This window comes from Anastrepha obliqua, chromosome 1 (assembly GCF_027943255.1).
Source record: "Anastrepha obliqua isolate idAnaObli1 chromosome 1, idAnaObli1_1.0, whole genome shotgun sequence".
NCBI lineage: Eukaryota > Metazoa > Arthropoda > Insecta > Diptera > Tephritidae > Anastrepha > Anastrepha obliqua.
In genome coordinates, this window is record NC_072892.1 from 70,456,614 (window position 1) to 70,484,602 (window position 27,989).

General features: G+C 35.1%; 2 protein-coding genes across 2 annotated transcripts; both read right to left on the reverse strand.

Moving 5' to 3' along the window:
• Positions 1 to 4,885: 4,885 nt before the first annotated feature.
• Positions 4,886 to 11,431, reverse strand: LOC129236100 (protein takeout-like). The gene is made up of 5 exons (XM_054870306.1): positions 11,310 to 11,431; positions 8,883 to 8,966; positions 8,659 to 8,809; positions 5,582 to 5,721; positions 4,886 to 5,507 (listed from the first exon to the last, which is right to left on the reverse strand). Exons 1-5 carry the CDS (start codon positions 11,383 to 11,385, stop codon positions 5,206 to 5,208), a joined length of 753 nt encoding a protein of 250 aa, XP_054726281.1. The 5' UTR covers positions 11,386 to 11,431; the 3' UTR covers positions 4,886 to 5,205.
• Positions 11,432 to 26,333: 14,902 nt separating this feature from the next.
• LOC129236096 (uncharacterized) lies at positions 26,334 to 27,941 on the reverse strand. Its single transcript, XM_054870303.1, has 2 exons — positions 26,467 to 27,941; positions 26,334 to 26,431 (listed from the first exon to the last, which is right to left on the reverse strand). Exon 1 carries the CDS (start codon positions 27,884 to 27,886, stop codon positions 26,492 to 26,494), a length of 1,395 nt encoding a protein of 464 aa, XP_054726278.1. The 5' UTR covers positions 27,887 to 27,941; the 3' UTR covers positions 26,334 to 26,431; positions 26,467 to 26,491.
• Positions 27,942 to 27,989: the final 48 nt, after the last annotated feature.

Below are 27,989 nucleotides of genomic sequence, written 5' to 3' on the forward strand. Positions count from 1 at the left end.
GTCACGTAATCACAAGCAAGTTCCGATTAGTTCCCAATTATCTGCAATAGCAATTGAAATGGATGTTGGATACAAAATCACTATAATTAACTTTTATACTCCACCTCACCAAGTCTTTAGCGTTAGTGATCTTTCAAAGATAATTAGCTGCTTTACTACCCCAATTATCATTGTAGGAGATTTTAATGCATGGGGTCCGCTTTGGGGCTCCAATTCTGCGAGTAAAAGAGGCGAAATAATCGAAGAACTCATATTAACATACGACCTTATTGTCCATAATGATGGTCAACCCACTCATTTCTCTACACACGGAACATTCACCCATCCGACATTGTCCTTGCTTCCACAACAATAGCTCCTAAACTCTCCTCCCATACAATTGACGACCTACACAATAGCGATCACTTCCCCATCATCACATCCCTTTCGTTCCCCAAATTTTATAGCATAAAGCCTAGCGCAAAGTTTCTGACAGAAAAGGCAGACTGGCCAAAGTTCTGCACCATCTGTATATCATTGTGTGATCAGATCGCCAAAATATAAATGCCGAAACATCTACAATAAAAACAATTATCCGTTTTGCTGCACACCTCTCTGTCCCTCAAACTAACCCAAAAGTATTCTCAGCCAAACTGCCTTATTGGTCGAACCTATTCACCATCCTTGGAAATAACAAAAAGCGCTTATGGACAAAATTTAAACACAACAGGTCCAACACTAATCTAGTAGACTATAAAAAAGCCAACGCCGCATTTAGAAAGGAATTGAAGTCTGCCAAAAGACACTCATTGGAAAAGATAACGGAGAGTATTAATCCATCCTCGAATCCCAAAAAAATATGGTCGGAGATTAAAATTCTAACTCACCACAGGACATCGCTGAAAATTTTGCGCAGACATGGTCATCTTATTCCCATAGCACTAATTTCCCTTCCAAGTTCAACTCCCTGAAAAATCGAGTCCTGACGGAAAACTACCGTAACCCATTCCCCTGCCCAAAAGCCCAAATCATTGAATCTTGTATTACAGTTAATGAAATCGACTCAATCATTTCGACACTTACGGGCAAAACTCCTGGTGCCGACAAAATATCCTATCCTTTCCTCAAAAATATCCCTTATCCCCTTAAAAGTAGACTTCTAAATCTGTTCAACCAAATTTTAACCTGAGGAACTTTCGCTCAACAATGGAAAGTTGCCACAATTTTACCCATCCCAAAACTCAATAAATCCACCTCCTATGTAGAGAATTATACATCAATATCCCTCCTTCCCTGTATGTCCAAAACTTTAGAGAAAATACTTTCTACCCGAATTATGTGGTACGCCAAAGCAAAGGGACTTATAAACCCCCACCAATTCGGCTTTCAGAAAGGGTTGGGAGTTATGGACCCCCCTACTCTGCTTCGAACATTTCGCCTCTTCAGCCATGGCTGCTCGAAACCACACATCCGTATTGAGCTTGGACTTCGAAAAAGCATTTGATAGAATAGGAGTACATATAGTTCTTGATGAGCTAAAATGTTGGAAGATTGGTACCAAAATATACAACATTGTTAAATCTTTTTTATTAAATCGGAAGTTTGTTGTTTACGCAAGTAAACACAAATCTCAAATATACAACCTTCATAATGGTATACCTTAAGGCTCACCCCTTTCTGTAACTCTCTTCACAATAGCCTTCAACAAAGTGAGCTCCATAATCTCTTCTAATCCACTTGTTGACCACTTCATAAACGCAGATGATGTTTTAGTTTTCACTAAAATAAAAGACCTCAATAAAGTCAAAAATGTATTCGTAAAAATTTTAAGTGATATCAACGTATGGTCTGAAAGTTCTGGTGCCAATATTTCAGCAAATAAATGCTACACATTCCATATATGTCGTAAACATAATTGCTCCTTTCCCTACATATCCTTTTCTAGCATTCAAATTCCCCATTGTAATACTTTAAAAATATTAGATCTAATATTTGATAAAAATCTGACATACAAAGAACACTGTAAATCGGTTAGATTAAGCTTATTCTCTAGATTAAACATTATAAAATTTTTATCTTCTAAACATTGTTTGTATCATATGAATTCACTTTTAAATATTACAAAAGCCCTTTTGTTATCAAAAATCGATTATGGACTGCCGATACATGGACACTGCGCCAAGACCGACATCAAACTACTCTATGCTCCGTACCACATCGCAGCTAAAAGAAGTATTCGAGCTTTCCCAACCTCGCCAACAAAAGTAGTACTTGCAGAGGCCGGATTGCCTGATATTTCCTCCAGAATTGCACGTAATACTATGATGTTAATTCCTAAGTTGTTTCACGCCCGACACGACTTATCGTTTACACAAGTTAAGACCGTCATTGAAAAACCAATCACAACGAACAAACCTTCCACGATAATGCGTTGCTTAAGCCTATCGAAACGGCTCCATATCATATCAACTCCGTCATTGGTTGAAACAGCAATATTGCCGACTTGCTCCTCGCTTATACCATCACTTATTAATGTATCACAAAAACAAACCAAAGACTCTACCAGCAATAGTGAATACTAACAGTTACACAATGCAGCCCTTGAGCCTTTCAAACGTGATTGGGAGATAATATAATATATACGGACGGATCGAAATCCGGCACCAGTACTACGTTTGCCGTGACAAATAAGTTTGGTGTCACCATTGCTGTATACTCCTTGCCCTCGTACTGCTCGGTATTTACAGCCAAAGCCGCTGCTTTACTTGAAGCAGTACTTTATGCCTCTCGCTATGGAAGGAAAACTGTAATTTGTACCGATAGTAAATCCGCCATCGAAGCTGTTTTCAACCAATTAAAGGATACACCAATGATCATGAAAATTCGCAACCTTCTATTTCAGTACACCAATCAAATTAAGATAATGTGGGTGCCCGTTCACATAAGTATACATGGTAATGAAATGGCGGATAAAAGAGCAAAAGAAGCCAATAGAGAACCTCTGCATATGGCTGACTACCTTACCGAAAAAGATATACGCACACTTGTAAATAAGCATCTAAGAGAAACGTTTTCAAGTGAATGGCGCAGTTTTAGCCATTACTACAAAGGCCATAATCCCTCTGGCGGAAAACCTACTTACCCCACAAGCTCAGCGTGTAGGAAGATAACAGTATTTGCGCGTCTCAGGATTGGTCATACACTCGCAACTCACGTTCATCTCTTGAATGACATTTCCCGACCAAACTGCGTACAGTGTGGATCTCTTGATTTCAACGTGACTCACCTCCTCGATTACTGCCCAATTTTACAACCAATCAGATCATCGATATTTGATAACAACAATCCATCGGATTATCTTGCACAAACAGTAGACTCTCATATAGAGCTGATTGCAAAATTTGTTACACTTTGTAAACTTAATATAGTATAACTCCATAATTTTTTCTAACAATAAAAAACAAATATATACTTAACAAAACTTAATTAGAATTAAGAGCCTGGACTTATAGCCCAGCAGTTATAATGTCCGTTTCTAAATATTTTTATTTGCCTGAAATGTTAATATTTTCTTCTTTAGTTATAAATTCTCTTAACTCATATTAAACGATCTCTATATAGTTATAATAAATATAAATTAATTTTTACTTAAGCCGAAGGTCCTGGCAGCCAGTGCTTTAGTATTTAAGTGGAATAATTATTTATAATTGTTTTTCTTTTAAATAAATAAATAAATAAAAAAATTCTAAATTAACAACGACGGAGAAGCTGCAAAGTGGAGCTCGTCGTATTTGCGAGGAAATATAAAATACCTAGAACTCAACTCCTCTCAATAGCGGGCGTTCCATTGGTGCTCTGTGATAGGGTGAAGTTCCTAGGACACATCTTTGGCTCATTAAGCTCAAATTTAGGTTACCGGGCCATTGTAGTGTTTTCCAAGCGGAGGTTGGCGGGGATTGGTTGCTTACCTTTGCAATTACTGTAAGGGAGCACGAGCATATTTTACATCAGCTATTATAATTATTGCAGTACCAACAGGAATTAAAATTTTCAGTTGATTAGCTACACTTCATGGAACTCATCTAAATTACTCACCAGCAATATTAATATCTACTCCGACAGCCAGGAAGCAATTAAGACTTTAGACTCGTTGTTTGTGCGTTCGGGGAATGCCTGACTTCGCTCTCGATTGCATTTGAATAATTCGATATTAGGCCTAGTTGGGTTCTCGATCACATTGGCATAGCGGGAAACTGCTGGGCTGATGAGTTGGCCAAATAGGGGACCCTCGAGATGGTTTCCCCACAAAAGCAGACGACTGGGGTTCCCAGGAATCTCAATTTTTTACTGGTTTAAACATTACGCGCTTGGTGAGTTTAATCAGCAGATTGCAGCGGTTACTTTATTAGTCACCGTTTGGTCATCATCCTCCTTCTTTCCCCATTTTTGGTTTCTGTTTTGTCATTTCCCTCTGTTTTTTTCTATATGACATCACAATGGACGAATTCTATTCTTTGCCCAAGTGGATCCTCGTTTGGGCAGCCATTTATTCTATGCTTTCTTAACAATGACGATGGCTATACTTTCTATTTCCCTTTGTGAACTATTTCTAACTGGAAAATGTAGATTAATTTTCCTATAAAAATTCAACCACAAAAGTGATTCCCATATTTCTTTAGAAGTATTTGAGTATTTCCAGCGTAATTTGAGCTGCATACGTAGTAAACCATTGTTTTTCCTTCAAATATTTTATTATTAAAAAAAATAGTCTCTACGTGGATAAATTTTTTATGCAATAAAATCTGTTGTACAACAAAATTTTTCTAAACCAATTCAGTCCACATTTGGATTTTACTTCTTATTTATTTAAATTTTACCATAAAATGTACATATACAAGGAATTTAAATCGAAAAAAAAGTTTCTTACTGAGTTAAGCTTGGGAATTGAGAAGTTAACCAATTTTGAAAATCAACATGGCAACAATTTATACTTATACATTTTTTAAAAACATACACAGTACATCTTCCAAAAATCTAACGCCACATTGACATACTATGTATATGTGTACATATAGTATATACATATCTATATACATATATCATAGGGGTATACAAGTTTTTATTAAGAAATTTGCACATACATCAGTTGAGATATTTAAAAGTGGTACTTTTCTTATAAACTGTATTAATTCAAATTAACTGCAATTCGCTCCTGAATGAAAAAAATCATTCCAAAAAGTATTTTTCATAAGGATATTTGCTGAACACCTTATGTATGAGGGCGGAGAAGATCTGGGCAAAAGCATTCGCAAATGTGGCACGCACTTCTTCGTAAATATCCTTCCAGTTCTCGTTCAAGAAGTTATTCATTGTATCACCCAACACCTTGTCGCCATTAAAGAGGTTGTCAAAATTAAAAATCATTCTTGAAGGATCCACTCGCAAGCGCACATCTTTCACATTCATGTAGATGCCGTCCGATTTTTGCATTGGAGCGCCAGTAAACTGAATGTGAATTTTAACGTTAACTAGAATAAAATTTTTTAAATGAAATAAAAGTTACATTATTTAAATATATTAATCTTGTGTATAAATAACTTACCCATTGTAATATTGCTAGTGCCGGTGCCAGTAATCGGCAGCACTAGCACACGTCCTTTGATTGAGTAATCACCGATCAAACTGAGAACAGGTGCAGTAACGTAAAGGTCGTGTTTTGTCGTCAACTCTTTGCCAAAGCCCCTGCAAAATCAAATTGATGTACATATATAATATAATATAATATAATATAATATAATATGATACAATATATATTAATATAATATAATATAATATAATATAATATAATATAATATAATATAATATAATATAATATAATATAATATAATATAAAATAATATAATATAATATAATATAATATAATATAATAGGACTATGAATAAGTTCATGCGGTTTTACAACAGATGGCGTAACTTGATTATTATTCCATCGATCCACATTTCCAAACATTCATTGGAGAGCTACTGTCGTAAGGCACAAACGTCAGTATAAGTTTTTTATTTGAAGCGTAAACAACAATATTTTTACCACACTTGAAAATGTCGAATTTCGTGCCAAATAATGTGTTTTTGCGGGGAATTCTTCTTCATTATTTTAATATGAAGAAAAAAGCAGCCGAAAGTCATCGTATCTTGGTGGAAGTTTATGGTGAGCATGCTCTAGCTGAGCGAACGTGCCAGAAGTGGTTTGCACGCTTTAAAAGTGGTGATTTTGGCTTGGAAGACGAAGAACGCGAGGGTGCGCCGCCAAAGTTCATGGATACCGAATTGGAGGAATTGCTCGATCAAGATCCGGCTCAAACGCAAGAAGAGGTTGCAAAAACTTTGGGAGTTGATCAATCAACCATTTCCAAACGTTTAAAAGCCATGGGAATGATCCGAAAGGTAGGCCATTGGGTGCCGTATGAATTGAAGCCAAGAGACGTTGAACGCCGTTTTATGGCATGCGAACAACTGCTTCAACGGCACAAAAGAAAGGGTTTTTTGCATCGAATTGTGACTGGCGATGAAAAGTGGGTCCATTACGACAATCCAAAACGTCGGGCAACGTATGGATACCCTGGCCATGCTTCAACATCGACGTCGGCGCAGAATATTCATGGCCTGAAGGTTATGCTGTGTATCTGGTGGGACCAGCTGGGTGTTGTGTATTATGAGCTACTGAAACCGAATGAAACGATTACGGGGGATGTCTACCGACGACAATTGATGCGTTTGAGCCGAGCACTGCGAGAAAAACGGCCGCAATACGCCGATAGACACGACAAAGTTATTTTGCAACATGACAATGCTCGGCCACATGTTGCACAAGTGGTCAAAACATACTTAGAAACGCTCAAATGGGATGTCCTACCCCACCCGCCGTATAGTCCAGACCTTGCGCCATCCGATTACTATCTCTTCCGATCGATGCAACATGGCCTGGCTGACCAGCACTTCCGTAATTACGATGAAGTCAAAAAATGGATCGATTCGTGGATTGCGGCAAAACCGACCGAATTTTTCACAAAGAGAATCCGTGAATTGCCAGAAAGATGGGAAAAAGTAGTAGTAAGCGATGGACAATACTTTGAATATTAAATTTGTAACCATTTTACGTCAATAAAGTTTCAAATTTCGAAAAAAAACCGCACGAACCTATTAATATAATATAATATAATATAATATAATATAATATAATATAATATAATATAATATAATATAATATAATATAATATAATATAATATAATATAATATAATATAATATAATATAATATAATATAATATAATATAATATATATATACATATACATATAATGATAATAACTGTTCTAGTTAGACCTTTTCGTTATTTTTTATTGTTCATTCTTTAACTAAAACCATATAAATCAAATTTTCAAACTTTAGAAAACATCAGCAAATTTTAATTAGAGTTTCAAACTTCTTAAACAGACAATTTAGAAAATTCTTTTGAATGAAGTAATAAGGCTCATAGAATTTTATTACTAAAAATGCAAGTTTTCAGCGTCTAAAGAATCGCACTGAATTAAAACAATTTTTTGGCTGACGGTTTTTTGCACTTTATTTCGTAAAAAAAGTGAAATGCATTTTTTATGAATTGCATTTGCTATATGAAAAACCGCAAGCGGCTTCACAAAAAAAAAAAAAATCTTACGAAACTAACTTTGAAAAACACTGCCGTAGTCTGGAAGTGTATAAGTTTCTCTCAATTAGAGCTACGGGATTCTGAACCACTTAATGAAAAAATTATACGAATTTCAGAGGCCCAAACACTGCTTTGATATTGATGTAAGTAATCGCAACAGCCATTGGGTGGCACGGATGTTTGCTGACATTCTGTACGACTTCCGTAAAATTCTGTTTTTTTGTTTTATCGGGACAAACTAGCAAGTACAGCACTCAGACAATATTAAGTCCATTGTACATCGCTCCCTTTTTAATTTTCTTTAAATCCACAAGGCCTCCGAAGAAATCTGAGTAGATCTTGTGGTGCCAAGAGCCAAGGTAGTCGCTTTTCAACACATCAGCGCCAAAGACCTCAAGCCTGATTCGAGCGAAGGCCGGGCAGACCTGTCTCCTGTCTGAGATGCCTACCTTTTCCGTGTGCTTGGCCCATAGAAACTGGCCAGTCAACAGCACAATCAGCTGCCTACAGTCCCTTTTGCTTAATGACAGGAGGATCTGCGACAGTCGGTCGGATATGACAGGTAACATCAGTTTTGTCCGTCTGCAGGCTCTCTCAGCATGCCAAGCTCGCTTGTGGGTTGAAGTAGCCCGTTTGCTAACCGTAGCTTTGATGGCTGCAAAAGACAGAGGCAGAATGGAGTCCAGGCCAAAGATGTTGGCCTCAGAGCCTAATCTAACTTAAGAGTCTGAGATCTTGTTACCCGCGATACCCACGTGTCCCGGGACCCATGTTAGCATCATGATATTATGTCTACCTACATAGTTCAGCGTGGATTAACAGGACTCAACTACCCTTCAAGTGATTGGAGGGCTGTCTAAGGTCATGAGCGCAGTTTACACATCCAGATATGCCCCTCCATCTGTTATCCACAATAAAGTTCATTACTTTTGAAGAGCATACAAAAAAAAAAAACAAAATTCCGATCATCTTACTTTACGTTATTCATCTTGATTTCGCTGAATCCCGTTACGTCATTATTAGTGAAGGTCAAATCAATGTTGACTGGACTTTCACCCCCTTGTTTCATCACAATTTTAGCTACTCTCAACGGTTCCGTTTTGACCAAATTCAGCGAAGCAAAGCCTAGAAGACAAGTCATAGTAAATTTTTGGAAACTGTTTTATATATAATATAAGTCAAGTTTGGAAAATCTTACCTTGAGATTTTTCATGCATTAGGTATTCAATGGTATTCATTATACAAGTTTTATCACCAAATTTGCATGGCTTGGGATTATCAGCTAAAAGTGAAAAATGTATAGTTAGTAGTTGTTATAAGAAAAACGAGAAGAAAATTTTTTTGGTATTTATGACCAACTTTATCTTAAACATTTGGAAAGGGAAGGAATAGCGAATGGAAGCAGCTTTTCGATTGTCGTGGGAACGTTGCCGGTAGATATTTCATAATTGAAGTACTACGAAAGAAGGCGCTGCACTACCGGAAGATCAAACTCCTTTGCCGAATTGAGTTCCTAATAACCTCAATAATCTACACTTGATTCACCTCCTGTACCTGTCATACTTGACTTCACTTTTTTCTTTTTGTATTTTTTTATTATTATTATTTACATGAGAACTATGCATGTAATTATAAATAATTAATCCACTAAAGATAAGCGGTGGCTGCTAGGGTCAATAGAAGGTAAATTTAGCAATTCGGTTCCCGTCAAATGCAGAAATGTTGTGCATTTTCTTTGTAATTATAATATACCGGGTGATGTGAATTGTCGATCGAATTCAAAATATGACATGAAGTAAATTTAATGGGCAATTTAATGGGTTTGCTTAATATAGAGGGCGGCAACAACTGAGATTGTGTTGGTATATACGAAAAAAATCAATGTATGAAAAACGAGTGAGTGGAAGAGCGTAACAATAGGTGTGAAATGAGCGGACACAATTTTACTGTCAAGTCCTCTATGAGGTAGCAGCCAAAGTTACACTCGCAATTTTGCTTCGGATGGAAAATGTGTGTAGTATATCAGTCTCATAGTCCGCTTGACCATACGCGGCCATACTAAATACTATTAAAAGAACCCCAAACCTCTTTTGGCACGGATAAACCATCTCTTTAATACCTGCATCCAGAAATTTATATACATATATGAGCTTGATATGGAACTATTGAGATGTGATATGAAGTGCAGTTAGGCATTCCATGCTTTTTTTTCGAGAAATTTTTTATGCTAATGCTATTCACAAATAAGTTCGCCGGACTCTGCCTCCAAATGCTACGCTCTGCCAATTTCCCCGCCGACGGTATTTGAGTAACTGTTCTTACCCAAGCATTCTTACGTGAGCATTGAAAGTATTTAACGAGATCTTTTTTATAATGCCATTCTTGAATATTTAAAAGTATGAGTTTGGCACCAAAGCAAACCAGTTTTTGTTTAATAATAAGAAAATTACAATGAGTTTTTACAAAGTCGATTAATTACATTCAAAATAAACGTTTTTCGACTCACTACTTCGATTTTAATAGTCTAAAAGCAGTGTTTCACATTGTAGGCTGATGAGATCTTCGGGAAAACGGTGCATTTCTTTAGTTTGGTTTAAACATATACCCAGAAACGCTTTCCTCTCATCAGAAAATAGTTTGTCAACGACAAAACAAAAGTCTCGTGACCATGGATAGGTTGACAGTTAAAATGCGATTCTTAGTTAAATAAATTCAGTTGGATAACAGTTTCGATAGTCTAGCGTCAAGCGTCAACTTCTTTCTGCGCGATGCAATCACGGTATTGCGCAGATAGAATTGTATTTTAGTGGTTACGATTGAAATCGCAAAGCTCAACATTGTTTTCACTTTTAGTTTCACCAAACGAGTTTTTTTATTTGTACACGTTTAACGATCAGGTTTCCAGATCCCATTGAAAACATCCCGTTTCATAATTATTGGCCATATTAATTGATGGCGTGCTTCGAAATATAGAATTCTGCGCAATTTTCTGTTGTTAGCCAAATAGGTTGTGGAAGAAATCGTTGTCACATTTTCCTGTAGACCAAATATTCCATCAAAATATGATAAATCGATGCTTATGAAATTTTTTTGAATCTCAATGGCAATTGTGGTTGATGTCTCATGAGTTCAAGCACAGTTTTGAAGAATTCTGCTTTGATTTTGGATATTGCCTCACATAATTAAACGACTTATCCCACTCATGAACTCTGCCACAGAATCAGGATGACAAAACTTGAACTTTGTATATGAAAAGAGTCGGTTTACCAAAACCCTAAGCCTGTTTGAAGCTCACTTTTGTACCGATGACACGACACACTGCTATTTCAGCGGCGAAAACTTTCCTTTATCATTCATCTACTTACATATGGTAGATGCCTTGAATTTTTTTCTATAGAACAGTGAAGGATCTATCTTACCGACACTTGTGATAGATGTCCTCACTAGACATACAATCAATTTAAAAAAGAGTCTGCTTGTTTAGGAAAACGCTTGTAACGTTTTTCTATATTTTCCTACGCACGCTTTTCATACTCAAAGCATGTAAATTGTTAACAGTTTCAGTCTATCAAAATCATTTCGTAAAAATATGCACTTAATTTTTTTTCTTTTTTTTAACACTTACGAAAATTAGCGATCACTTGAAGTACTAAAAATGGCATTAGCGCCAAAAATATTTTATATAACTTAAACATTTTCATAAAAATATCAAATCCGAATACTACGGTCGTATGACACAGTAACACCCGTCCCACTTAACAATGTAACTGAATTGTAAAAAATGTCGCCAGGTTTTATATAGTAGGAAGTTTAGTTTGTTAATAATATCAATGAAACAAGCACCCATAAATTTTTGAAAGAATATGTGACTAAATATGTGCGTTAGTAAAAACATTTAAAAAACCGTCGATTAAGTAGTTAACTAAATTAAAGCGCTCAGACCGCTTCTGTTAATTGTTGTTTTATTAATGTTTTATTTATATATTCAGAATTAATTCATTAAAGAGCTTATTATGAGTAATGCCAAGATTTACAACACTTATGTTTTTGTAATATTTAGCTTATAGACTTTAGATTGTAGAATGCGAATATGTACGGTATGCTACTTCCCCGTGTACGAGTATCTGTAGTTGTAGCATGAAGGGGTATGTCGTACTTCTGGTAGTCCCTGCATATGTGCTCAATTCCGTACAATAAAAAATACAAAGTACAACTAAATACTAACTGTATTATAATAATACAGTTGAGCCTGTTTTATTATAACTCAGAAATGCCAGGTAAGCGTACGTGCATTTACTCAATGGGATTTTTCATTGTGCGACGCTCAGGTAAACGAAAAAAATTTCGCTTAAGCAAAAATCTAACACAAATTTTTTTTTACTTTAGCAGTGCTCAGATAAGTGTGTGGAAACCTGTTATGGATTAATTAGTTAATGAATAATTTAAAATTCAGAATTTTAATTTTGTTTACATAGTATTTTTGTTTCTTAGAAAAAGTGAAAATAATTAACCCTTTCGCTACATCTTTTTATTGCGCCATCCAAAAAATCCAAATTTTTGTCTGAGTATTTATTTTAGGACCAATAACAATACAAATACATTTTTTTTTATTTTTTTTTGTTAAGTGCTTTTTTTTTAATGTTGCCATATGGCAACAAATGTTTTGTATTGATTTCAATCGCAAATAAACTTCCTCTGCAATCGAATGCAAGTTAACACCTTACCAACAAGCTTAGTTTTAAAAATTAGCACGGCTTTAAAGCTGCGAGCGAAAAAATATATATATGCCAAATGACAGATTGAACATTTTCCTATATACTTTATTCAAAAATTGTTGAAAACATTTGCCCAAAATGCCTCAAAAATCTAAAAATGCAAAATACAAATTTCAGAGTGAAGTGCTATATGCCAGAAGGCTTTCTTTAAAAATGTTGTATTACCGATATTTAATGGGCGGTTATTATTTATTTTATTTCTGTTTAACCATTAAACTTCAATTTTTGAAAATATGTAACAAAAAAGTTGATATTTTTTACAAGAGAGTGTTGACGGCCTTTTAAAGTTTACTGTTGCCATATGGCAACAATATCGCGAAAGGGTTAAAAAAAGTTTAAATATTTACCATAAAATACTAGGGAAGAATAACAAATCTCAGTCACAGATAACCAAGAAATGATGTAGGCGCGAAGGCAGTTACCTAGAATAGATCACGGAAAGAATACGAATGTGGGAAATCGTGTTCAGTTAGAAAACAGTAATTATGCACTATTAGGTATAACTCTTAGGACCCTGAAATCATCAAAACAAGAAAGAAAGATTTTTGGCCCAATACAAATGGATGACGGTACCTATACAATCCGGTGTAACTCGGAACTAAACGATCTTACTAAAAACGATACAGCTGTGCGATTTGTTAAAGTGCAGCACAGAAAATGGTAAGGGCACGTTACCCGTATGCTTGCTGCCGGTACCGTTAAGAAAGTCCTAACAGGGAAGCTAAGGGTTGTGAAGGCTAAAGGTAGACCGAGGAATCAATGGATAGACGCCTACATGAGTGCGAATGATGCGTTCTTCAAGATTGGAGAGAACAGTATTGCCAGTGAGAGGCGTCCAATATATTAGAAGCTAATTCACGGCAGATGGGTTTGCATCCCCCAGTGATGTTTTCACTGAAGAAACTTATTTGCTAATCTCCAACCAGTGTAGCTGTCCGAATAAATCACCTTGCATACTAAGCTTCGGACCTTTAATTCAAATGTTATGCGCTATGCTTGTGAGAAACATGGTGTCTATCAGCAGAAAACGTTCAAAAAGTACAAGATGCTTTCCATTTCAATTCAACCGGGCTATTCGGGTCATGTTCTTCGATTTCGATGTAACTGAAATATGTTGCTCTCTGGTCAAAATAATGAGACACGAATTTTTTTGTTCGCCCGAAAAAATTTTTTTTCAAGAGTTATCGGCAATTTTGTTTTTCGGCTCAAACTCGATTTTTTTTAATTATATAAGAAAAAAATTTTTTTCAATGCCCATAACTTAGTCAAAAATGAAGCGATTTTAATAATTCTGGGTTCAAAATGATCGTAATTACTTACACGAGCGATTTCATGTAGAAACAGTTGCAAAAAAATAGTTGAAAATGTTTTATTGAGGATATGGAATGGAAAGCATCACAAGTGTTTGTAAATCGCAGCCTCATGTACATTCTGCGCATTTGGTGGCTAGGTAATTAGATATCGAACGCCGACTTACATCGACGTTGCCAAAAAAAACACTCGCGCAAGAAAGCAGAAAGCGTGGAGGCGGCTCGGCACTAGACTGGAATCCCCAGGGCCGCGGAACCAAGGTAGACTTAGGGGCTCATGGGGCCGTTGCATCGAAAGTGAAATAAAAGCTGTGACATGGCAGATAATAAAAGCAAAAGCGGGAAACAGAACGGAGTGGAAAAGTTTTGCTTTGACCCTAGGCGCTGCAGCGGAGCTCGAGGAACTGTGATAATGAAGTTGTGTAATACCAAAAGTGTTGTGATGAATACACAAAATGTGAGCAATTAGCGAATTTCTATTCTCTCCTTTTAATAAAATGTCAGAAAGTTATAAAAAAGGTTGTCAGAGGCTGCCCAAGAAAAAATTAATTTTAATATATGCAACTGTATATCCAGTGTGTTATAAATACCTATAACTATAGCACAGTTTGAAACTTGGATTTAAATGGTTTTTGTCGGCGAAGGAACTATATTTTCATAATAAAATTAATAAAATTAGATAAAAAACATATAAATTTCAATTGCTTTAAAGAATTAAGATTGTAAGTTGCAAATAACTGTTGGTATCGTTTGATTATCTGAAGGATAATCTTTCTTAATTGAAGGAAAAGGCGAACCACTATGTGCCATATGTTCACTTTATTTGGGTAGGTTATAAAAAAAACTAGTGCTTTTATTTTTACTAAAATATTTATACATCTCTCGGAAAGTGGTTTTGATGGCCTACAGCTGCGACCATCAAATAATTTAATTTTTGGTCCAAATATGTAAAATCTTCATTAAGCAGGTTTGACTGTACCAACATTTCAAGCAATTTAATTAAAACTGTTGAATATGTACAGTTAATTGAAAGCAATTATTTTGATAATATAGTTAATTTTACATATTGTTGCAGCAGTACCTTAAGGTGAGTGATCTATTGCCAGAAGCCGTTGCCAGTGCCAGCTCAAGCATTGTTCAAAAAAGTCATTGAAGAAGTTGTCAAAGGTTGAAAATTTTCAGCGATTTGTTTGGAAAACTGTCACAGTTCGCTATAGTCTCTTTCAACGGAGATTGAATGGAACATTTACAGTCTAGTGACTTACCTTCAATTTCGCACGGGAACCGCGTACAAATAACTAAAATTTATTACAAAAATGGTAGATCTGGAAACTTACATTTTATAAAATTGAGGTTATTTTCGGTTGATGAAATTGTTCCGGCATAAAAAAGTTAATCGAAAAACTATAAAGACATTAGTTCACGTTTGCCCGGGCTTACAAGTAGCTCAACTCATGATGCAGAAAATACAGAAGTTTTCGCCTTTCAAAAATAGCCACTTAATTTTTGTCGAATTTGAATTTGACAATTGAGTGACGTCAGGAACGAACCTTCGTGTGCCAATGCATGTGTACGCGATTTATTTTAACATGAAACTTGGTACGCTCTTAATCTTTGTTCAGGCTAAGGGAATCAGAAAAAACTACACCTGCCTTTTATACTCGCTAACGGTATTTTTGGAAATGAAAAAACGATATTTACTAAACAATTAATATTCAGCATGAATTTTAAGCAGGACATTTAATGTGTAATTAATTTTTGAGAAATGAGCGTAGTCAAGTTTACTTATGAATAGGTAATGAATGGGTTGGTGCGTGCTTACCATTAGGGGTGCGTAGATTCGTACCTCCGAGCATAAAACATCAAAATGAAGGAAAAAGTAAAAAGCAGGCAATGGAAAATCTCCGAGTGTATTTTTGCCAAGGAGAATCTCCTCGTAAAAAAGTAATTGCCATTCGGAGTCGGCTTAGAACTGTAGGTCCCTCCATTTGTGGAACAACCAATTTCTCAGGTTTGTATATTATATTATTTAGAGAAATACGACGTGTATTAGAAATAAGCTGAATTTTCAAATTTTGCGGGCTATATACATTCGACTTTCTAAATCAAAAACATGTTTACAAGTTGTACAAGCTTTTCACAGAAGGTTGGGAAAATGTGAATGACGACGCTTAGTTTGAACGCCAGCACATCAACAACCGATGAAAATGTTGAGGAAGTTAGAGAAGTTGCTAAGGATGTCGGCATATCGGTTGGCAGCGAAGTTCGTTCCAAAATTGCTGAATTTTGACCAAAAACAACGTAACAGGTGACGAATCATGGGTATACTCATATGGTTATGACATCGAGACCAAAGCCCAATCGTCCCAATGGAAGAGTACAGGAGAGCCAAGTTCGATTAAATGTCAAGGTTTTGCTCACTGTGTTCTTCGATTACCATGGCGTAGTGCATCAGGAGTTCTTACCACAAGGTCGTACGGTAAATTAGAAGTATTACCTTGAAGTAATGCGCCGTTTGTGTGAAGCAGTCCGAAAAACGCTCGGAATTGTGGGGGAAAAATGCATGGTTTTGCATCATGATAATGCACCTGCTCCCTCATAATTGCTTGTGAGAGATTATTTGGCCAAAAACAACACTGCTATTATTATCATCATATTTGGCCCCCTGCGACTTCTTCCTGTTCCCAAGATTGAAGATACCTATACCGTTTTGCGACGATTGAGGAGATAAAAATCGAATCGCTGCGAGAGCTCAAAGACATACCACAAAGGGCATATGAGAAGTGCTTCGAGGATTGGAAAAAACGCTGGCACAAGTGAATTATATCTGAGGGGGACTACTTTGAAGGACATAAAAAAGAAATTTATGAATAAATAAATAGTTTTTTGAGAAAAATGAAAATTCACCTTATTTCTTTAAACACACCTCGGATAATATTTTGGCAGAGTTGCGTTGTAAACCTGCACTTGAATTTGCTAAAATTACATTAGCTATAAAACTTCATGCCCGAAAATTTACTCAAAATTCGTATTAAAAAGTCTGAAACTTTTGAATAGTACTATAATAAGAAACTTAAAAAAAAGCGTAAGTTTGAAAAATATTGAGAATATTTTAAGAAAATGGGCATGTGAACGGGTTGAGTGGAAAACCACATTGACATTTATTATAAGGCTGTTCAGTTACTTTGGTTGAAGTTTTGTTAAAAATACAACTCTGCCAACTCTCTACAAAAATACAACTCATCAAACCAGTTTCAATGCTTGGTTTTGACGCATTCTTTTCTCTCATGACCCTTTTTCCAAATCTCTGCAAACCTTTTTGATGCGCGAATACGTATCACTATAGTCCATATTTTCTAAATCTAGCAACACCGCTGATAAATATTCGAGTTTTATCTTGTTTTTCCACTTCTGTATGAAAAAAAAACAAAAAACTAAAACTCTTGAATTACGCTCTCAGCAACAACTGTTTTTTGGTGCATTTGGGAGGAGTTAATTCGAGATGTCAGGGAGAGCTTGGAAGTGATAAAAATATGTGTGATATGTGCGGAGAAATACGTAGAAACGGTTTAAAAAGAGCGATTAAAAATGCCGAGGAGTTTGTGAAGAATTTAGAAATTGGAGCTCAGTTATATCAATTTCTGTAAAAGAATCCGAAAATAAATTTAAAATAAAGTTCTTTCATTTCATCATTGATGATCGCCATGAACTCGCGATGAAAATTTGCTTAAGCTGAGAGTACATACGTCAAAACGACTGATTTAGCTCTACTGTATGTTTTGAACTTGATTTTGAAGGAAGCCTAAGATTTAGATTTTTCTTCAAGGCACTGCTGACTACTGCTGTTTCTATAGCAAGAAATGAGCAAATCTGAAGTTAATAAAAACGTTTTTTCGAATGAATCAAGAAAATTTAAATTCTTCAAATGAAGTGAAAAAACTTAGTGCTCTTCCACCCTTCCACTCTTAGTATACACGCTATATTCTGGAAGATAAGCTGGGACCACAATTTTCACTGGTGCTTGCTTCAAACTAGAATTAATTAAATAACAATTATATTTTAAATAAATCGCCTAATACGTCAGCAGTAATTAGCATAAAAATTTAAACTTTGGTCTAAAACGTAAATTGAAAATAGTTTTCGTAAAAGGCATGTACATATAAATATGTACACATGTATGTATGTACATACCTATAGATATTTATTCTACGATATTATGAAATAATAGTACAATTATTATTTTTCAAGGTGGGTATACGCATATAGGTTCATATATGATTATTTTATTTATTTTTAGTCTTTTGTAGTACATCTATAGAATGGAACTTACGCAATTTAAAAATTTAATTCTAGTAGAAATTCACTTTAAAAAATAATAAAGAAATCTTTTCGCCAAATTCATAGAGCGCTGGCGGCATCATCGGTCCTTGTTTCTTTCCAACAAGGCGGAGCAATTTGCATACAGCGCGAATAATCGAATGGACCACGTAACTCGTAACTGCGGTGAACATATTCCATAAGCCGGATATATTATTAACTGGGCAGATACCTGTAAAATTTCGAAAAAAATGTTTTTTTTTTCATAAAATGTTAATATAATCCTTTAAGAATATGTCAAAAAATGTTTAGACCGTAAATTTAAGTATTTCTTACATTATAGATCGTCAACCGTGACGACTCTATTCTTTGCGTTCCAGCGCTGGGAGAGGTATAGTTATAAACTGGAAATATATAGCAAAATAGGATTGAAATGTTGGATTGACCTTCACAGTCGCCTGATGCTAACGCCTTTGAAAATGTTTGGGCAATAGTTAAGCAAAAACTCAAAGAAAACCAAATATAGACGACGAAACCGATATCAAGGCCGATTCGGGGGATTTGCAGCCGATTACCTCCACTTGCGCAGAAGCTATCACAAAGCATGACTCGAAAATGTCAATACATTATAGGTTTGCATTTTTTGAATATAGTGCGCTTAATAAGTTTTATAAGCCCTTTCAATGTAATTTGTTAGAATCGAATTGGTCAAATAGTCTCCAAGTCATGGCGTTCATGCTTCTATTAGACAAACTATAAATTGGCTGGGCTTATGGGAAATAAAACTTGCCGGCTTCATCAACAATATTTTCTACATACCTTCTTTACAAAAACTTGGATATTTTATTGAATTTGCGGATAGCCCTCTCAAGCTTGTCAAATGTCAGCATGTCAAAAAATGACTTGCAAATTCTCATAACTTAGTCAAAAATGATCCGATTTTAATGATTCTTGGTTCAAAATGAAAATGAATGATAAAAATTTTCTTATATAATTAAAAAAATCGATTTTGAGCCGAAAAACAAAATTGCCGATAAATCGTGAAAAAAAATTTTTTCGGGCGAACAAAAAAATACGTGTCTCATTATTTTGATCAGAGAGCAACATATTTGGGTTACATCGAAATCGAAGAACATGTCCCGAATAGCCCGGTTGAATTGAAATGGAAAGAATCTATATAAGAAAATTTTTTTTAATTGTTCATAACTTAGTCAAAAATTAACCGATTTTAATGATTCTGGGTTCAAAATTATCGCCATTACTTACACGAGCGACTTCATGTAGAAAAAATCGCAAAAAAGTAGTTGAAAATTTTTTATATTTCAAAAAACAAAAAGTGCGAAACAGGTGTTTTACTCAAAAATTCATTACTCAAAAACAACTCATTTTAGCTACTGGGCATTCAGCTCAATTGAAGTTTGAGGTGTCCTCTTGATTTGGAAAAAGTTAAAAAACAAAAAAAATACACTTTTTGAAATATTGAATTTCGAAAAAATTTCGATTTTGTTTTTTGCAAAATAAAAAATTTTCAAGTACTTATTTGCAATTGTTTCTAAATGAAGTCGCTCGTACAAGTAATTGCGATCATTTTGAACCAAGAATCATTAAAATCGTTTCATTTTTGACTAAGTTATGAGCATTAAAAAAAAAGTTTCTTATAAATATAATTAAGTGAAAAAAAAATAGTGTTTAAGGAGCAAATGGAATTTTTATTTTTCACGAAAATGCTTATATTTAAAATCCCGGTCACAAAACAACATTCATTCTTTTGTTAGACGATTTTTGATAAGAGAAATCGTGGCAATACTACCTGTTCCAAATTTAAGGGAATTATTAACTCGACCTCGTACGTACATACATACATAACTATAAAAAAAGTGACGATAGATACCGCGACATGAGAATATACATATAAGAAGTATTTGCTTAATATTAATTAAATGCGAAATAATAGATGTATTAAATAAATGAATCAATAAAATTTCATTGAACCTGAACTTGAGTAGTTGTCTAGCAACTCAAACTAGTTTGGAAAAAAATTTCGGTAAGTATCAACCGGCTGTTCGCCTCAATTTACTTACAAATTTTAATACATACATACCATACATATGTATGCGTTTTTTGTTGATATTTTTGAAGCTAATTGCTTGTAATGCTTATTTTATTACGACTACTCGTTAACAGTTATTTTGCGACGGTAAACAAGTTTTACACATACATACATATGAATCCAAACAAAACAGGGTGAGTCATGGGGCATGGGCCTGGCTTCGTGATTATTTAAGTATTTTACGTTTTACGATGCGTAGTTATTTAAAAAAAAAGTAAACTTCAAAAAAGTGCTAATTTCTAATTTTTTTTGGCAAATATGCAGAAATTCTCGGCGATATCTATTAAAATTGTCTCATTAGATGGAAATGTGGTGTTGTTGATTTAATAGTATAGGTAAAACAGTTCCAACACGTTTCTGAGAAAGCTGCTGAAGTGACAGTCCTTAGCTGGACTGTGTCGTTCAGGTAACGTAGAACCAACTGATAGGCGAATGAAAAGGGAAATCTGTAGGAAGGTATAGTACATATATTGAAAATGCTGTCTTTGTCTCGAATTTTAGATCTTTTGAGTTATGACGTTTTTCCAGTTAACATATGTAGGCCTATTTAGATCCGTTAGGCGTCGCTGGATTCTATATACGAGGGTCGTTTGAAAAGTCCGTGCAAAGTCAGAGAAATGGCACTACAGGCGCGTATCGAGGCTATGTTTGGTTAGTTGCAACACTTGGAAGAACACACACCACTTTTCACACACAAAGTTTTGAATCGAGGAAGTCTCGTGATTTTCCTTTTCCATCACGACAATGCACCGGCTCACGCTTCAGCGATTTAGGTGGCGAACGTAATGGAAATAGGGTTCCAACTTATTTCACATGCCCCCTTTTCTCCAGACTTGGTTGCGTCGGATCTCTCGGCCTACTATTTGTTCCCCAATTTGAAAAAAGTGGCTGATGGGAAAAAATTTTCATTCAAACAAGGAGGTGATTGCTGTAACGAATGGCTATTTTTCAGACTTAGACAAATCCCATTATTTGAAAGGGTTCAACAAACTAGAACAGCGTTGGATGAAGTGTATAAGCCTAAGAGGGAGACTATGTCGAAATATAAAAAGGTTTACCCCAACTAATAAGTAGTTTTTATTTTTGCTCGGACTTTTAAAACGACCATCGTATTTCCAAAAACTATATTTATGGAGCAATTAAGTTTATAGCTGGAAACCTTGACAGAAATCCAGTGTTAACAAAATATGGCGTTGCAAACTTATTTCTTTATGGGCAGTGAGAAGAAGTCATAATCTTATTTTCTGACAAAGCTGGGGATCGAAAAAGCTGCACGTGATCATCGAAAAGCCCTTGCAACCTCAGAGGATGAGAATTTCGCGCGAATTTTGGAGAGGTGGCAGCATTGTGCCATTTTTCCTTCGAAGAAGCTGCTGGAAACGAGCTTTTTGTTCAACGTTGAGCTATATAGAGTCATAATAAACGATTTTTGTGTTCGGAAATTGAAGACAAGGCTTTGGGCTATCTCTCGCTTTTACAATCGATCCTCCGCGCTCCAATTGGTAATCGGTTACCTCAAAGCTGCAATTTGACGCCATAGACTTTTTTGTGGAGTGCGTGAAGGGAAAATGCTACGCAAACAATCCGTTAACGATTCAGACCCTTAAGGTGAGTATTGGGCAAGTGATTCGTGAGCCAGGAACCGTGATCAAGGCCTTAGAAAACGGGATTAATAGGATGCACTACTGCGAAGCGAGCCAAAGCAGCCACATGAATGAAATGGGAATGTTATCTTTTTCGAATAAACCAATAATATACCGAAATAAATTAATTTTTCGTAACTTTTTTGAGTTCATGAAAATAAACCACAATATGGACCACCCTGTAAGCAGTAGAAAACGTCGTGAGCACATTTGAATTTACTTAAATTTATTCTATGATTCTTGAAAATTTATCAAAACTGAGATGTCTTCCATGTTGCATAAAATATTGCTGTTAAACGAACCTCAGTAAATTAGGCGTAGACTACATCACACCAAGTCAATCAGATCCTCTCAGCTCTTACACGCTAAATTTAAATCACCAATGTATGAACGTTAATTTTTTGTTTTCGCTTCGGAATAATTTGAAAACTATTCAAAACTCGCTGCGTTTTAGAAACGAGAATCGTAAATATTTTACCAACTGGTGAGCACTATTTTCTGCCTCTGGCCTTCTTTTCCCAGTAGCTTAACTCTTCCATCCTTACTAATTAATAATATATAAAAATAATCATGCTCACTAAAAATACTATACCCGCTGCTGAATGGCGCTAAGCCAATAATTTAGATGAAAATATTTACGCCAAAAACAAAAAAACGTTGTATAAGTTTTTTAAAAAGTATTAAAAGCAAAAATAAATTAATATGAGTTTTTAAATGAGATTAGTTTTTGATTTTGAATTCATGTATTTCAATTACTCTCCGAAAATTGTATACCATCTCTGCAATGAGTTTCCTGAATTTCTTATTCGACGAAAAACACTTGCCACGAAGGAATTGCCTAAAGGTTTTGAAAGTGTAGTAGTCGCTGGTCTGAGCGGATGAGTGTGCAGGAAAGGCTCTGAGCTTGACCTTCAGAGTTCCTCTAAACCCTGCGATTTACTTGAGCCTAAAAGTGGAAGCTTAATCGTGGTCTCTGAATACTAACTGCTCCAAAGAGCTCGTGCCAAAACTGAATCTTAAAAGGACGAAATGTCTGCTTGAATTCAACAGATCAACTATCACCGTTTTCACAGGTGTTATAACGGGTCACTGCACTATTAGCATCCTAGCCAGTAGAATGAGTGTACATCACAATGACTTGTGGAGTTGTGGAGATGAAGAAAAAATTAAGTTGGTACAACATCTCAATGAAGGGGCTAGTTACCTTATTAAAAAAATTTTAGTGGTTTAAGCAACTTAGTTAGGGGAAGGAAATCAAATGCAGATATCGCAATGGTCTTTAGGGCCACCGAGCCACCGGGCCACCTAAACCAGGCCTGTTCTCAAGAATATTTTCATTGAGCAGTTCCAAAAGTTTGCAATAATAGATATTCAGAGTTAATTGCTTTACGTTTCTTAAGACAATCCATCAAAAAAATATGTTTGCATTGTTAATCGGAGCCGCCCATGGTACAGTGCCAGCTTGATTTACACGACGAGTTAAAACACAAAAATCACGCTAATGGGTAGTCGCGTTTACCGACTTGTACTGTAGCAAGAATTTCACGCTTAATAAAACTAATAACATAAATTTGCTCATTCATTTCCGCTGTTAACGTGTACGGCATGAAATATAGACTAACTGCTTTGACCAAACGAGCAAACGGAAACACAATTTGTTTTGTCACTCTTATGACTATTATTGATGAAATTCTTAAAAATAGGAAGGCAATTTTCGATGCACACGCCAGCATATTCAGCCAAACATATATTTGCTTAAAATTTTCTTGATTCTAGGTCTAGGCAATACCGGCTACTTTAGTAGGTGGTTCGATGTTTGAAATCTTGAAACAATATTTTGTAGTCTATTCATTACCTTCAACCGTAGGATATCGTCCACTACATAAATAAAAGAAGAGCAAGAAGCAAACCTAGACTATTTTAACTTAACAATATTTCACATATGTATTTGTAGTATACTTATTAATTGACTTACCGTTGGCGGTATAGGTATTGGTTAATTTACAATGTTGATTAATCCACAATTTTAGTTCTTAATTTAGAAGATATTTCCATACAAACTCGAGTTTTCTTTCCCCCAAATTTCCTCTCTCGAAAGTCTTAGGTACTTGTTCATAAATAAATGTTTTTTTGAAGTCCATCTGAAAAAATGGCAACATTCCCATATTTCGTTGGGGGTGAATTATTTTCACAAACTGTGCAAATACTTTTTTGTTGGAATATTAATGAATATGGAAATGATAGCTGAAATAATACCAGGACTCTTCTCTTAATTTTTTTTGTTGGTGCTTTTCCTGTTGCACAAGCAATTACAGTTGAGAGCGGGTCTATATTTTATACCGTATACGTTATTGTACTTGTTGGAGTTCCATTAATTGGTTTATCTTCAAAGCTTTCAAAACGGCTTTTAAACTCTAAAACTCGTTGAAAGACAGTTGGATATGAAGGGAACAAAATTGCATTGTCTTGTTCACAAATAACTGTTTTCTTTATATTCACTTTTACAAAAGTTGAATATTTGGAGGATCCTAATCACATGATCTCATTTCACCACTTTAACCTACGTAGTCTCGTATTCGCTCATTATTGAATAACGGTTGTATCAAACAGTAAGGAACTTATTGTGTATGAGTCTCTGGGATAAATCTTTTGAGCTAAACTTTTGTTTTTAATTATTCTCACGAACTATTAAATAATACTGGGATTCGCATTTGTTGCCAGATAGATATGTCAGCTTCCTCGCATTCACTCATTCACTCATCCAATGATACATATTATACATATAACATATAATATATGTACATATACACATATTCATTTATAATACAAGGTCTGCCGGAAGTGTTCCGAAACTGCCTTCATACCTCTGAAACGAAGGTACAAAGGTACGAAGAAGCTGACTCATTCCGTCTAATGGTCGCCTAAGATCTGTTGTTAGTTAATGAAAAATTTAGAAGTTGAATTCATAAAATTAGAATTATTGCTGTGTTTTATCTCGGTGTTACAAAACGTTTGCTGTCGCATCTGCGACCAGAATACTCCGGAAATGGAGGCTGGTGCTTGTTGCCACTCGCCGTATTTGTCTAATTTAACTGCGATTCCTTATATTTTCAAAATAGCTATCTAAATAAGTTATTTTCTATGCTTCTCGACCATGCCAAACGATGCATAGAGCCCTAAGGTAACTATTATGAATAAAATAAATTAAATCTGACCAAATATATTTTAGTTTTCTTAAACTTCGCTCCAGTAGGCGAGCTTTTGTGACTCATACAATTTTGCTTTTTTTATAGCGCTTTCCGGTACCGTTGACTTTTGTGTTAAAAATGTATAGTCACTTTCATGTTCCAAAGTGCAATAGTTGTAGTTACTTAGTACTTCGAACCGGTGTGTTGTGTTTTAGGATTCTCGATTTTTTTTCATATTTTATTTCACAAACCATTAATTGAAACGCTAATATTTCGATATTTCTTTTATTCCTTGCTAAATTATACATTTAGATGGCATTCTGAATTGAAAATAAACAAACTTTATAAGAAAAACATTCTAGTCGAAAAATAGGGCGGAAACAAATGTTCTCCAACGATTTCAGTCAGCCGCTAAGCTTATGAAACACAGTTTGTGCTTTTTTGGATATTATTAGCTTCCAAAGTTTAGACCACTTAATGTTCATAAATAATTTTAGGCCGGTTGCTCAAATTTTGTTCTCAAAAAGTAATCTGTAAGAAACCACATGGCTTAAACAGCTAAGTGATAGAGTAATCTCAGTCCTTAGGTGGCCATAAAATTTTCCTTTCAACAAAGTGATGGTTTGACACGCTCGCAACAAAATCTAGGCCACCAAATCTATGTTTTTAATACGAGTATCACGGTGTTAAGTAAATTTTGAATGTATGTATGTATATTAAAGAATTCTTCGAAGAATGTTGGGTACACATTTTTTTAATTTGACTTCAATGGAAAGGCATATATATTAGGGTGGTTCGAATTCCAACAAATTTTTCAAATCAAATTCTAATAGTGCGGAAAAGTTGCTATGGAGTAACACAAGTATTTTGGTAAAAAAAAAATTGAAATCGGTCAATATCTTCTGTTCGCGCAACTCATTTAAAGTTTTGAAAATTTTGTCGAAAAATGCATATTTCCTAATTTTTTTAGAATTATGTTTTAAATGTCGTATTCCAAAGTTTTAGTTATTATTATGTTTAAATTTAATTATTTATAAGGATTAGTTTGTATTTAAACAGTTTATTCATGCATTCTATAAGGCTTTTCACGCTTAGCTTTCCCCAGGATCAACGACGAGGACGTGGTGAAAAATCTGATCCCACTTTTTTTTTTGTTTTTTTTTATATTTTATAATTTTTTTTTTGCTTTTTTTAATATTTTATGTTTTTTTTATATTATATAATTTTTTTTTGTTTTTTTTAATATTTTATGTTTTTTTGTTTTTTTTTAAATATTTTTTTTTTGTTTTTTAAATTTTTTGTTTGCTACTATCATTAAAAAAATTTACGATCGTGAAGATTTGTACAGTGAACTCTCTTTATGCGTTAATTACAAACTGGGATTTGTGATCAAATTTAGGCAAACTAGAACGAGAAAATAAAGTTTGATAACCACATACCTTGTTCGACGCTTCAGTGACAAGCTTAACAGTTCGCTTGAGTGTGGCATGGAAAGCTTGACAAGTTCCATTGAGAGATAGATGGTTGGTTATCAATGGAAGATAACAGATCTGCATTTAAGACATTTCTTAGTACTGGAGGAGGTGATAGTATTGTAGAAGACCAGTCGATCATTTCATAGTAATTAGTGGCATTAAAATTCAGTTTTGGCAAAATGAATGAGCGCACCGAATTCTTCGCAGTAGAAGTTGTCTCTTTGGCTTTTAAAATCCTTTGTACCCCAATCTTACGTACATTCCGATTTTCATCTGTGACCATAGATAAAAGCAAATTTTCAGGATGCGCGAAATAAGCATTGTGTTGTATCACAGGATCAACTACTCTCAGAAGATGTTCTGGTAAGTACCGAGAATTTTTAATCATAGTGAAGACATGTCTCGCACCATCTGCAATTGAATCGTTCAGTTTTATTTGAAACCACATAGGTAAATACACTTTCATTATAAATGTAACTATGTGAACTAAGTTTTCAGAAGGGTCTTCACTTGATATGTATAATCTCAACGTTCTGTTTCCTAGAGTGAGCCAACGCGCGTGGGAGAGTTTTCCTGGATCTCGCAGAGACAGATCAGATGAACAATTACCTAAATGAATAGCTTGCCCAATGTCGTAAAGATATTTTTGATCTTTACTCAAATTGTCTCTGCATGTGACTTGTACTAAATCACACTCAATTTTATTGAAATTAACAACAGGCAAGTGTTCAACGCCCTGAAGTTGTTTTCCGATTGTACCTGAAAATGAATTCGGTCCACTTGTTTTTCCATCAAAATGTTGAAATACGTGTCGCAAAGGTAATTCATTTGCATGAAGCAAGCATATATTCCACTGAATTGGTCTGTTCAAGTATAATTCAATACGCCTAATAATACCACCTCTCCAGCCTGTATTAGTTGCTGTGCCATCACAACCAACTAGGAGAAGTTCACTAAAATCAAATTCCATTTCTTTTAAGTGAGATATCATACTTTCAGTGATACCTTTGCTTGTACCAGAAATAGGCGTTACATGAGTTATATATTGAGAACCAGGTTGCATTATAATAGAGACATGTTCTTCCTTGCGTGTTTTGCGATAACGCTTGGAGCCTACTTCCTCTTGGTATAAGGTCTCATCTTTTCTCCCATCAAAATAAAGGGATGTAAGGGCTTCGGACATAGTTTTAGGTTCCTGTTGCAAGGCTTTTCTGATTTTAGATTTCTCCCTTCTGATTTTATTATTATCTATAACAAAAGTCAAGTCTGTATCAGTAACGATTTGTAGGTCTTTCAGAACTGACGTCGCAATTGCAGCGGTTGCTCTTTCCGAAACACCAAATCGGTCACTAATTACTGCAGTTTCAGGAAGATTAATGCGCATTTGTGAGGTAGAAGGCTTTTGAAGGTATGATGTTGATGGGCTGAGAGCGAATGTTGGATCTTTCACATGTTCTTGTACTTCAGGCGAACGATTCTCAACGAAC